We start from the raw sequence: 14,629 nt of genomic DNA on the forward strand, positions 1-14,629 counted from the left end.
GAATTATTTGGAAAGTGGGAAATCCCAATATATACATTTAATCTTGTCCCGTTACTCCAGGATATATTTGGTATTACCTCCAGTTGCAACACTACTCGGACCAATAACATGAGCAACGATATGTTCCTTAGCATCTGAGAGAGAAGTTTTATTTAATGACTCCTAGAGGAGCATTATCTGGAACACTAATGTGCAGGTAGACTAGGAAGTTTCTCACAGCAAAATTTGGTGCAACAATGATTAGGAAAATTCCATTCTTGACATGTTTCAATGTACTTTTACAGAAGTGTTTTTTGGAACCGAAATGTAGACTAGGAAACTTCCCACTGTAATTGTGGGATAATTTATAGCCATTTGTGAAATTTCAAACTCCGCAATAAACTCCCGTTACTTCAGTACTACGGTTTTATATATTGTCCCCAATAGAGACGTCATCCCGAAGCCAAACACTAAAAGTAATGTTTCCTAGTATTTCTGAGGCAAGGCGTAGTAATTTTAAGAAAACAGCATCTCCGCAATTTGATTTGCTTTTATTCTTCATATGGTTTTATATGGAAAACTTTCAAAAAGTGTTCCTGGTCAGATACTTGTCCAATCCATGAGAAAATTAAATGGAACCAATCTGAGGCAGCCCTCTTTCGTTTCAAAAAGTTTTATCCGAATCGGTTCTATAGTTTCGAAAAAAATTGGTAGACATACATAAAATGGGAACATAGAAACATGTCGCATTGTATAATATACTCCTTTTTGAAGACGGTTAAAAACACCCTCATATTAACATTAATAACATTAGTAACAGTCAAATTTATTTCATATTCACAAAAGGCATATATATAGTGTAAGAACTTTGGAGTGTAATATTTCTATTTATTTAAAATAGCAGGTACCTAAAATACCTAAAATCGCCCGTGTAAAAATTAAAAAAAAAACTATTTTAATAATATAGAACATGTTTTCTCATAAAAATAACTTTGCCCCACACTTTTTGCTAACCAACATTTCTAGAAATTAAGTCAAACGTTCCTTTACACTCAGTGAACATCCGACTAACCTAAACTATCAATAATGCATGTAAATAACTGTCTTAAAATATTAATTTCTCAGGTGGTTTCAACAATATTTATAAGACATCAATGCTCAGTTATAAATGTCTTTCCCTATACCCTTTCTACACAAATGTCTCAGCATTTGTTGTCACGGTGACCATACGATACAAGGCTTTGGACTTTCTATTAAATACGAACATTTTTAAATGACAAAAAACTTCTTGAACCATTTTTATACAAACATGAAGCACAATATTTGGTTTACATTTTTAAAAATATGAAAGTTACAATAACTATTGATTTCAATAATATACTGATAAATTCAACTTAAAAATTAAATTCTAAAATAAATTTCCCTTATAATGAGATGAATAAACTACTGTACATTTTAACAATAGCGTCAACCCATTGAGAAATACCATAATTTAGAAATGAAAGTTACAGCGTAATAAAATATATCCCATCAGAGACATGTCAGTGGAAAGCCGCCGGACATGAAAAGCCCAACGCCTTTGACAGCGGAGGCCTTCTGTCTGTTTCTTTGAGGCTTGCGTCGATAATTTGGTTCCCATCTTTTAGTCGGTCCATTACTTCCGTTCCTTCACCACAACTGGGCTGGAAAATCAACGATTTTCTTCCTTCACCGTTCATTCACAGTTTATAAAACTGTGCTTATCGTTGAAATTGACGATTAATAGTGATGTCTAATTTCTGAACTTAACTCGTTGAAAAACTCCAACCGGACTGATTACAATATTTATACTATCTTTAAATAAATTAAACAGATTATTTTACCGATAATCATTAATAATTACTGGAGCATTACTGGAGCTTTTATCATGCATTTATAAATATTCCAATAATATATAACTCTTTAAAGCTTTGCACTATAATAAAGTATATTATTCATAGAAAATAACAATGTCATAATAAGAATGTTTAAATATATATATATATATATATATATATATATATATATATATATATATATATATATACATATATTGGACTAAATAAATGTAAAACTTATTTGCGTTTTATTTAGATTATACTTTAAAATTCTAAAATTGATTTTATGGTATCCAAAAAAGGTGCTCTTTATTACAGGTTTCCATTATTTAAAGTCTTACATTCTATGCGTTTAGAGTTCTCTTAAAAATGTTTAAATTATAAGGGATCTTAAAAGTTCATCACAAGCGGTTACATATTTTTTGAATAGACATTATGTACGAGTTCACATTGTAGTGGTAAATGGGATACGGAAGCAATGACACGTAAAAGAAATGTATTAGTCAAATTATAACGTGATTTGGCATATGTAATGTTCAACCTCCATTACGAAGTTAATCTTAAACTTGTTCAGTTTAATGCAACTTTTAAATGTTTAACAGTTTAAATGCTTTAAAACATTTTTATTTAAATTGGTGCTCCTCGAAATTATTTACTAAAACGTGCAATGTGTGAATTTAATTACAAGGTCCAAAGAAATGTAACTATCTATAAACGATCGAATCAGCATACAAAGTTGGAAGTACTTGAATCGCGGTCAAAACCAACCAACATATGATTGAAAACCAATATCGCAATAACTGGATATAGCTGCAAACGGATTGCACATTTAAACATTTCAATATCATTTGGTAAATATTGGTTCCAGCGCCGCCGGTCCTGCAGTATTTAATATTATTATATGTAAAATCAGAACATTACAATTTATTTGTCTAAGGATAACGATTGTTATTATTGTTGGCATGTGTTAAAAATCGCGGGAAATATTTACCGTAAACAATATTATTTGGACACTCTGCTTTTTCGACGCAGGCTTTTATCAATTGAAGTTTGAAATGTACGATACTGTTGTATAGAGCCACGAAATGTATAAAAATTGCCATAATATTGAGTATTTAAGGTAAAAAAATTGTGATAAATAGATTGTTTTATCTTGTTTTTTTAATGTTTATAAATTAAAATTATTCATTATTTTTATAGGTTTATATTTGTTTAACTGATTTATTTATCTATTATATGTTAATAACTCACACTAATTTATAAATTTTTGGATATGAAAGCACTTAAACATTAATATACAATAACACCAAAATATGTACATTTAAATTAAATTATAGGCCACCTTAGATCTTAACATTAAAACTAAAACCTCCATTGAGCACTTGGATCACGAGAAGCATTGCAGAATGTTGTCGAAGAGTAAAACCCCTTTTTGTACCAATTCCAACTTCACTACTTAATGTTTATATAATCGTCTCATTATTATCAGTGTATCAGAGAGGAGGTGTGGTTCTCCCAATATCTAAATACTTTTCCACATTCATGGCATGCAAAGAAGATAGTTCATGCAAGAAGATTTTCACAATATTTTGCTTCCCAAACCACTTTGGAACGAGGCATTTCAATAATGATAGACGACGATGATGATGATGTATACAGTCATCGCCGCATACCAATCATCAAACATGGTACAGGCAGAGAGGCCGTGCATGGTTGTGGAAATGATGTAGAAAGCACAACCCGGGACAGTTTACATTTAAACAAAACTTCATAGAGTAAACATAGCAAATATAAGTATCATTAGCTTTAATTACCGTGCAAAGAGATTTTACAATTAACCATGGAACAAATAGCTCATAAACAGCAGAGATCCTACAAATATAAAATTTGGCATAATTAAAATGTATCCGTAAATTTTCGTACATCGTAATTGCCTGAACCGTTGTTAAACGCATAGTAAAAGCTTTCCAAAACTAATTTTAATTTTTCCTCCTGCTGTTTTTGAGATTTATTCATTTTTTTACAAAAATATAAAATATGAAAGATAAACGTTAACGTTTCTATGTAAGCTGTGACCAAAAAGCTAAAACTAACGTGCCCGACATAAGGATGTACATGGTTACTTTGAAAGATTGTCATATTCCCTGTTCAAACTCTAAAGTAGCAGATGACATGTGCATTCGGCTGTGCTAGGCGGACCATTTTCGTCCTCTCATGACTGATGGATACAATAATTAATTTTTAAGTTAACTTTGCCACATTATACGTAGTATAGGTTCAGTTCAACTATGATATTTTCAAATGTTAGACCCGGCACCAAAACGACAAAAAAACCAATAGTAAGGTCAATATTGAAGACTCTTGGAGCAATTGGAAAAACTTATAAATACTACTAAATATGAAAGATAAACGCAAAAAAAACTATGTAAAAAATTCAATATTTTAATTGTATTCACAAAATAAATAAATTGGAAAAGTGTTGTATTCTTTACATTTAGTAGTATTTATAAGTTCAGTATTGTTTTACGAAATGTATGCTCTTTATTTTATTGCACGAAGTTAGAACGGAAGGTAGTCATACATTGATCCTTCCGCTGGTCAAAACTACATCCCTTGTGGGCTCAGCATAGTATTTATTCCATTCATACGTCGCGTCGTTTGCATACTTTGTTGTAAAACCTTAATTAAATATTTAATCTGTTAAATCTGTAATTACGATGATTAATTCACTTTAACTCCGTATATCTCAAAGATAGGACTATATATTTCGACTATTTATTACTAAATATTACATCAGTAAACGTTTCTTACTATTGTGTAGACATTGTGAAAAACACCATCTCCATATCTCTTTATTACTACTGGACATGTAAATCTAAAACCGTGTAGATCCATAACAGTTGACATAGGACACTAATAAATGACCGAATAAATGTCCAAAATCATCGATGAAATATGCTGTGGTCACCTGGGAGTTCTGCTTGGATCGCTAGACAGCTGATCCTGACTATTCTGTGGCATAAGTGAGTTGTTCGACATAGAAGCAGGGAAGTATAAAGTCGATATGGTCTGCAAAAGATGTGGAATCATTGTGTTATAGAAATTCAGATAATTAAGATGTACAGCATTACTAAACCATTGGCTTTGTTGAGTCGTAACTACGCTTCGATTGTGACCGAGACAATTTGTTATAAATCAATGAAACCAATGATGAGACCAACATCATCAACTCATCATACACAACACTTTGAGGTGGAATCTGGTAACCTAAAGATGCTGCTTCAGGTTGAAAACCTTTTGCTGCTAATAGGAATCGCGATTACAGTCAACCATATGATGAACCTACAAAGATAGGTAGAATAAGGTTATCGAATTTTTAGAAAGGCTTCAAAGAGTACGGAATTAGAAGATTGATCTTCCACCTATACCACTCGGAAGATTTGTATAAATTATAACGTACCTGTTTTTGAGTACTAGTACCGATTTCCTAGTCCCTCTGTTTACATTTCATTGTGTTTCACGCATTTGAAACATTTTTGGAATTATTTTTAACGCAACACTTAAATACAAAAATAATACGTGAATGACGTATATTTCTGTATTATCTTCTAAAGCATAGTTGGTTATTAGATAATCTTACAAACCAATAACACAAACATTTAACGATTTCCTTTCCATTCCAAAATATGCGTTAGTGATAATATATAAAAGTAACAGCGATTACAAAGAACATATTACGCCAAATCCAGTTACAAAGCTGTAACAGAGCGACCCCTGGTCAGTTTAATCCCGAGGGAACACGTTAAACTGGAGGGAGAGAGTAACAAATGGCGGTTATAATGGTGACATTTTTGGCGGGAAGGCGCAGCTGTGCATCAGGATTAATATGCCACTCACATGGAAAAATGGCAGCCTCTGTCGCGATATTGGGGACAAAATGTACTCCATTACTACCACTTGCGGGTATTACAGTCTGTGAGTGTGGTATGACTCTGTATTACAGCGCTCTCTTTAGTGTGTGAGGTTTCTATCTCTAGATTGCAAGCTTTTTCTTGTCTTGAACACCTAAACCTACATCTGTAATAGATTTCTTCTACATTTTCTCCTCATAAAGTCCTTCTTTATTTGATAAAATAGTAGATGTCCTGCAAAAATTAAAATAAATAGTACCTAAATGTTGTGTAATATTTTTCAGTTTACCTAAATAAACTTTAGAACTTCTTATCGCTTCCATACAGTTAACAATGATAAATAATTGAGAATATTTCTGTCAGAATGGGCTGGCATACTGATGGTTTTGAATTACTAGGTTCTCCCAAGAACAATTGGTGACATATATTAACTTATAAATTATAAATTAATTTGTTTTAAAGGAGTGTTTTAACGCAGCCTTAAATTTATATATTTTTATATTTTGGAGGGCCCCGTACTATCATTACCTAAAGGAATACCTAATGGATAAACTTTAAGTTTAAGAAGCTATGGTACGTAATTGACCAAATGAGAATCAAGCTTAAGGGGAGTACGAACGCCGTAAGACAGTAATGCTAAGTTTATGTCACGTAGTACAAAAACTATCAGACATACACATTTTTTGTTTAATAGTGGAGTTCATTATCAAGTTCCCTGCACAAGATTTTAGCATTTTAACAAATAATTTTTCATTGTTTATTTTAAAAAATATCTTTTTACTTAAAATCTCTAAAAATAATTTTCTTGGGATATAAGTTAAAATATCCTTATATCCTCGAGCAGAGAACTACATTATATTGAGACTTACCTTGAAAATTGGATGATTTTACCTTTAATGGTTACTGAGATGTACAACATGAAATTTATAAAATATCCATGTACGGGAAATTGACGTTAACATAATAACATTACTAGATAATAAAAACTTACAATTTAGAGGCTACCAGTTGAATCTCGTAATTGAATATCTGGATCTTTTGCTTTAAGATATTGGTCCTCAAGTTCCTTTTTATTTAAGTTTTGCTTTAGCTGATTTTTTCTAATATTTCTGCAGCTTTTTAGGTTTTCTGTATTCGCTCATTGTCTAAGCGTTTGCACAGTGCAAACCAAATTACGACTTAAATTCTACCGTAATTATTCAACAACTTTACACTTACAAAATACGCGTCATTGAAGGATAACACAGTATATTGTACTCAAAATTTGATTGTATATAGTTTGACAAATGTCCTTTTTAGGATACGGGCCCAAATTAGATGTTGAGCCTCTTGGGATTTCTAAAGAATAACACAATTTAACTTAGACTTAACATCCATTTTTACCTAAAATTAGAAATTAAGTTCAACTGAATATAAACTACCTAATCCTAACCTTCCTTAACTATCTAATGAAAGTAATGATATATAATGACAAATTACTGAATTGCAATTTAATTAAACCTGTATCTTAATAATTGAATCAATGCATTCAAATTCGGTTAACTACGAGATCTTATTGTGAAGTGGTATACACTTTTACAATTTTTAATGTCATCAGGAAGTTTATTATACATGTTTAGATATAAAAAGTCATAAGATTTCGTGTAAAATGTAACATTAGGTTTAGATACATACATTTCTTGAACTCCTTAGATTGTTTTTGTAAATAGTTGTTCTTTCAGGTAAGTTAACTAACAATATATAATACAGTTTTACAATCTTGAAAATAAACATATATATTACAAAAAGAATTCCAAGGGTTTTAAGATAGTTTTTATACAGTTTGATACTCAAGAAAAATTATTGTTTATTTACCTTAAAGAACTTACACATTAAACAGTGACAACAGAAGAGTTTTTAGGATTTAGGGCCTATATAAATTAGATTTAAATGCCAAATTGTATAGAAATGAAGTTACCTGTATCACCACCCCTCACAGAGTCATCTACATGAGTCATCTACATGTTACCCAAAATTGAATTCAATCTGTTGTAAGATTCTAAACGACGATTTCTAATGGCATTCAGTTACATCAATGTTATTAAGTATGTAATTAGCTAGATTAAATAAGATTGTATCAAAATCTTCGAGTTGATTGTTGTAATAGTTTCGTTAATTTCTAAAAATGCGCTTTTTATCAGAAACCCTTTATAAATAATATTTAAAATATTTATATATAGAGGAACTGTCTAAAGTTCCTCTCCTGCTAGTCCTACACAATGAACCGAAATTTTACTTTATTCTTATGTTTCCTTTGTATAATGTCATTTTAATTTCTATTTATTTTTCTACTTCTTAATTTTCCAAATTAATATAACAATAACTGAAAAAAATAACGTACGACGATATATTATAAAAGATCATTTAATTAATCTAACTTTTTCGCTTGTAGCCTATCTTTTTCAAATGTTACCTGAACCAATCTAAACTTACATATCCTTAAAAATATTGTCCTTGTTTATTTTTTATATTTATTTATGTATTGTTGCATGTGTACATTCATTCCTTCGAAATAATATTCTCCCTACGTTCTCTACCTCATTTTAGTCCATTTTACTTGTATTCTCTCCCAGATCATCCCTTGCAGCCCTGCACACCACGTGGTGTCACGGTTTCTCACCCTTGTGTCTGTTGCAGCCTCCCTCTCCGCCATGATGTCCGGGTCGGCGTTCAGCTGGGTCACTCAGATCTTGGTATCACTCACCTCCCCGGACAGTGAAGTGCCTATGACCAAGGAGCAGAGTTCGTGGGTCGTTTCACTCATCGAGGTTGGTAAGGTTTCCTCCGTTAGATGAATTCAATCTTATTTTTTTCAGCTTGTAATGTAGCAAGTGTGGTAAAATGTGTCAAATCTTATAATCTTTTGGATCCTCAACGTCCACTAATGTGAAATTAAAAATCCAATTTGAGCGTGAGAACTTTTATTTTAGAATAGATATTTGAACAAATTAATACATAAACATTAAAAGCTTTCTGAACTTAAATTCTGGAAACGAAACGTGAATAATCTTTCACTATCGGTTAACAATCAGATAGAAATTATAATATAAAACTGAGAAATTCTTTATTAATATACAAAGAGAGAATTCAATTTAAAGATGTACAAATTTAGAACTTTAAACCTATAGATTAGTAGAGAACTATGCAGAATTGACACAGGTAGAGTATGCAGTATTCTACCTTTCCTGTGCTTTAATTTTTGAATCGCAAGAGATTAGACCTGCACTAAACCTAAAAGTTATTTGTTGGTTAATGAATTCCTCATTACCAACATAAAAAAGATTAAATAGGGTAGTAAATTCCTCGTGTTTTAACACTTTGTGACCAACTAATAACAAATGTGTCAAAATTTGTCCCCATCCCCCCTTACATTACTTTCCATCAACATTTCTTGCCTTATCGCACAATATCTACTTGACTGCGAGCCTAGAATTTTGCTTGTCACTGGATAAAACAGAAACAATTAATTATTACACTGATTGTCAAAGTTCACGTGACTTTAAATGACAGACCACCTATTGTACAGTTGGGGAACCTGGTGACGCCTATACCTGCCGGGCTGCTGGTGGACTCCTTGGGCCGCAAACCTTGTCTCCTAGCAACCGCACCGCTCTACATCCTCAGTTGGCTGCTGGTCCTCACAACCAGAAGTGTCCGACTGCTGTACATAGTTCGGTTTATACAGGTCAGTATCGATTAGGCACCGCTCTACATCCTCAGTTGGCTGCTGGTCCTCACGACCAGAAGTGTCCGACTGCTGTACATAGTTCGATTTATACAGGTCAGTATCGATTAGACACCGCTCTACATCCTCAGTTGGCTGCTGGTCCTCACAACCAGAAGTGTCCGACTGCTGTACATAGTTCGGTTTATACAGGTCAGTATCGATTAGGCACCGCTCTACATCCTCAGTTGGCTGCTGGTCCTCACGACCAGAAGTGTCCGACTGCTGTACATAGTTCGATTTATACAGGTCAGTATCGATTAGACACCGCTCTACACCCTCAGTTGGCTGCTGGTCCTCACAACCAGAAGTGTCCGACTGCTGTACATAGTTCGATTTATACAGGTCAGTATCGATTAGACACCGCTCTACACCCTCAGTTGGCTGCTGGTCCTCACGACCAGAAGTGTCCGACTGCTGTACATAGGTCGGTTTATACAGGTCAGTCTCGATTAGGCACCGCTCTACATCCTCAGTTGGCTGCTGGTCCTCACGACCAGAAGTGTCCGACTGCTGTACATAGTTCGGTTTATACAGGTCAGTATCGATTATTTATATAGACAACATATTTATTAATAGCCATCAGTAATAAACATCGATAATTATAAATCTCAATTAGTATCACAAATTGATATTTATGAGTATTTGTTTTCAAAAACTCGATATTTGGATATGGATGGCTTATACAATAAAGATACAAATAACTATTTTAGCAAATAATATTTGTTTCTCAGGGTATTGGAATGGGAGTAGTGTTCGTGGTTTTACCTTCGTACCTGGGTGAGATCGCGGAACCTAGGCACCGTGGAACCCTCAGTACCCTCTTCGAGGTCATGTGGTACCTTGGGGTTCTACTGCAGTACTGCGTGGCTCCCCTGGTATCTTACCAGGTCCTAGGGTTCCTGTCCCTCTCAGTCCCCATAGCCTATATGGTCGGCTTCATCCTCATGCCGGAGACCCCGTACTTCCTGTTGCTGGTGGGCAAGGATCAGGAGGCCCTCGACACTCTGCTTTGGCTCAGAGGTTGGTCTGTGATAACAAAAACTGAAACATATGTTACTGTGATTTATTTTGGCTATTCTCACAGTAAATAACTTTTATAACTAAAATAATTGTACTGTCTGATCTAGTTCACCAAGGTGTATGCATCTAGTTCAAGCATGTTGTCCATATTATAGTTATTTCCGTAATTAACTACGGCATTAATATTGCAATACTTTTACTGGTCGTATTATGGTTAAAAATTGATATTTCAGTAATGTAGCTAGCGAGGGTTGCAGTATATGTACTGTGAAATTTTACAAAACCTACCAAATAGTCGTTTCTGTTCAAGCGGAGGAAATAGGTAGATTTTGTGACAGCAAGAATATTAATAATTTATTTGGTATGAGATTTACATGTAATCAACATATATAAATCTATTTGAGATATATAAATATAGACAATTTTAGGAAATGATATAATCATTCCAGAACACTTTTTTTACTTTTCTCTCTGGGTCCATAAATTTAGTTATAATTTTTTAAAGTTTAAACAGCCACCTTATTTGAACTAAATGGAATACCAAGCTGACTAAGTAACTTAATCAAGATATTTATAAGATTACTTTTTTGTTGCCTTTGTCAAGTGAGGAGAACACCACTCGATTTTCAAATGAGAAAGATAAAAATTGTATCTAACGTTTAGTTTATAAAAACCGTCATTGCAGATTGTCAAACTATTATTGTTTTCTGTCCTCTAATGAAATTGGATCGTCTTCAAAGCAAACTAATTAGGGATTTTAAATCATTGTTTCCCAACAAACACTTTGTACGTGACAAGTTATTTTATTAGATAGATGAAAAGAAGTTTTTTATTCAAATATACTGAGAAGTTTCTACACTTTGCTACATTTTTTCTATAAAATGCTCATTTTGTTCTTCAGGAGTAGAACACCCCAACCGCCAAGTGGAAGCTGAGCTAAAATCCATGAAGATCTCTGTCGAGGAAGATTTAGCCCAGAAGACTTCGAATTCATGGAGTGATCTGGTGTCCACTCCTGCCAACAGAAGATGCCTCCTGATCGTCCTGGCGGTCTCGCTCCTGGAGATAGTAAGCGGAATCCCCGCCATCCTCTCCTATGTGACCGAGGCACTCACGAACACTAAGGGCTCTTCCTTCCTGAAAGCCGACCAGTACACGGTGCTGATAGGGGTGTCCATCCTGATCTCCACCGTGGTCTCGGCAGCCACTGTCGACCACCTGGGGCGGAGACCGATCCTACTGACATCCTGCCTCGGAGCGGCTATTTGTCAGATGATCTCCGGAGCCTACTTCTTCATAGACTCCCAGACCCAGATCGACGTCTCCGGCTACAGTTGGGTGGCTTTTCTCAGCATTTCCTGTTACGGTATCCTCCTCTGTGGCGGGATCGGAGCCGTGTCCACCACCATCCAGAGCGAGTTCTTCCCCTCTCACACACGCGGCTTGGGCAACGGCGTCAACACCATGACCATCAATGTCGTCTCCTTCCTCTGCCTCAAGCTATACCAGGACGTCGAATCCTCGGTAGGACTCTTCCTCAACTTCTGGCTCTATGCCGTCTGTGGGTTCCTCGGATCTGTGTTTATATACTTCTACATTCCCGAAACCAAGGGGAAGACCTTTGCCGAAATCCATCATGACATGGCTAAACTAAACGCGAAACCTGAAAGTCCCGAAGATAAGATCGTTAAAAAGGTATAACTTACATCGGCTATGTAATAATGACGTGAACGCGTTAGGGTTTCCATAGAGGATCCAAATAATATCTACAGAGAAGAACTTTGAAATGTTTTTTTTTTTTTTAGAACGAGGCCGTTTATTTAATTATGGATAACATTCCCAAGTGATTTTCCGTCCATTTACGTAAGATATGTAAACGAATCTGCCAAATCATGCAATTAACATACAGTAACAGTTGTAATAATAAATACGAGTACAAATATCATACAGAAAGCAAATAAGGGATCAAAAAGACTTGCTCTCAGCTGAGCTTCAAACTCTCTTCCCCTTCGTGTCAGAGTTTATTTGCTGTAAGGTGAGTGGTGTTCAATGAATTATACTTTAAGAAAGTGCAGTGAACTTGCCAAGAAATTCCGTTATTATTTTTGGTTTACAGATTAAAAACACAAGTATATAATAAAATCTACAATTAAGTGTTTTAAGCCTTATTTATATAATCTTTTTTAATAACACTGAATACTTTAAAATTTACGTGACAAAATCGGTATGGATCTTCATTTTTTATAAACAACAGAAATAAAATTTTGGAGTAAAGCAGTCTCTCAGACTTAAACACAATCTACAAACTACGTTCTCTTAAGCTAAAACCTGTGTAAAACTTTTTCAAAATTAAGGGTGTTATGAAGGAAACAGGATTTTCTGGACATTTGTCATCGTTCGTGTACTGAAATTTCCGGAAAAATCCTGTTTCCTTCACAATCCTTCCATAGTCAAAAACAAGCTTCAAACAAAGAATAAGGGTGTTAATTGAAAAATATTTTATAAAACTGGAGATAATAATAGATTTACTGCCTAATAAAAAGTATTTAATATTGAAGTTGCAATTATTTGAAAGTTTTTTATTAGTTAAACCAAATAATCAGTAAACCATATTTTAAAATATGTATTTAGTGTAAAAAGAAAGCATCGCGTGATACTATAAAAATTATAAAATTATTTAAAAGTTTAAGAATACTTGTATTAGGTTTAATTTTACCTTACATCAAAATCAAGTACTAAGTAATGGAATTAAAGGTTTCAAAATTACAACTATTTAAAGTTTTTGTGTTAATGGAAATAGACTGATATAATTACAAAAAAAATAAGAAATATAAATAATAGTCGACTCAAAATACATAGAATGATAAGGACTCCCAGGAATCACCAAGAAAAGTTAAATTTTTAACCAAACAATTTAAAATTTTTACTTATGGTACGGGTTCTGTAATCTGGTTTTGATTCCAGGAATCATTATCTGAATGCATAAATGATTTAGGTTTGGTTTTTCTTTCTAAATTGATAGTGTAATTATTGTACAATATATGTTTGTATGAAATTATTCAGGATTTGTTTTTAGTTAACCTTCCATATTGGTAATGTAAATTTTACTCTACAACATTTTACTGTGTAGCACCTGATTCTATGGAACTACCGTTTACAGTTCGAGGACTTAAGCTGCGCGCGTAATCTTGAGTGTGTGGTGATAGGCGGGAGGGGTGGTGGCGGGGTAGCATTATGCGCTGCGTCCCGAAAACATTTCCTATGACTAATGGGTAGAACCCTCCTTTCAGGAATCGTATTGACTCAAATAACTCATAACATCCGTTAAAATCAGTCTGTTTTGTGACAGTACTGATTGTGGTGGAATTAAATAATAAGAGAACCCCAAATAATAGCAATAATAGGACTTATCCTTGTTTTTCAGTTGTTATAGTGTTGTTTAACGTGATTTTAAAAATGACGTATTTGTCAATACTAATCTGCAATTCGAAATCGTGAGTTTAAAGTCGTTAAAAAGATTTTTGCGCCTTCATCTCAGCGGCTAGCACGTAAACGCAACCCGTCACACAAATAGTGTTTATTTATTGAAATGGTAGTATTAAAACCCTACGAGCACAGCTAAATTCCTCCAACTGTACTATTAACTAATTTTCCTTATTGCTCTACGCAAAGAGTTTTTGCATGTAATTATTAGATGTGTTTATTGTAAAGATTTTTAAATATACAAATAAAATACATTTTATTTATTACAATAATTACACAGCCCTAAAAATTAATTTTTGTTATGAATTTTTTCTACAAACCTTATACTTTTTTATTTTGTTTCGCTATATAGGGAGTACTAAGTTGTAAAATAAGAAACATATATTTTCGACAGTTATATATTTTTATAGTAACATGTTTTTGATGATTAAATTATTGGAAAAAGACCCATTGAAATGACATGATTAAAATTTAGTATTTTCATTTTCTTTTCTTTTTCCCCTTGTTTGGTGTTAAATCTTCCTCTTAAAAAACCAGCAGTTGTCTCCCATCATTACTGGATCTCATCACCCTTTGTATCTATCTTCTTCTTCTCTCTTGGTATTCTATTTAGT

The 14,629-nt window shown here is 33.6% G+C and overlaps 1 protein-coding gene across 1 annotated transcript in view; it reads left to right on the plus strand.

Moving 5' to 3' along the window:
• LOC124354062 (facilitated trehalose transporter Tret1-2 homolog) overlaps positions 1 to 12,690 on the plus strand; it is a 44,533-nt gene extending 31,843 nt beyond the window's left edge. Inside the window, exons 2-5 of the mRNA XM_046804238.1 lie at positions 8,423 to 8,553; positions 9,312 to 9,470; positions 10,244 to 10,532; positions 11,434 to 12,690. Of these exons, the coding sequence (XP_046660194.1) occupies positions 8,423 to 8,553; positions 9,312 to 9,470; positions 10,244 to 10,532; positions 11,434 to 12,233 (1,379 nt within the window). The 3' untranslated portion in view covers positions 12,234 to 12,690. The remainder of the gene's footprint in view (positions 1 to 8,422; positions 8,554 to 9,311; positions 9,471 to 10,243; positions 10,533 to 11,433) is intronic.
• Positions 12,691 to 14,629: the final 1,939 nt, after the last annotated feature.

This window comes from Homalodisca vitripennis, chromosome 2, assembly GCF_021130785.1.
Source record: "Homalodisca vitripennis isolate AUS2020 chromosome 2, UT_GWSS_2.1, whole genome shotgun sequence".
Classification (NCBI taxonomy): Eukaryota; Metazoa; Arthropoda; class Insecta; order Hemiptera; family Cicadellidae; genus Homalodisca; species Homalodisca vitripennis.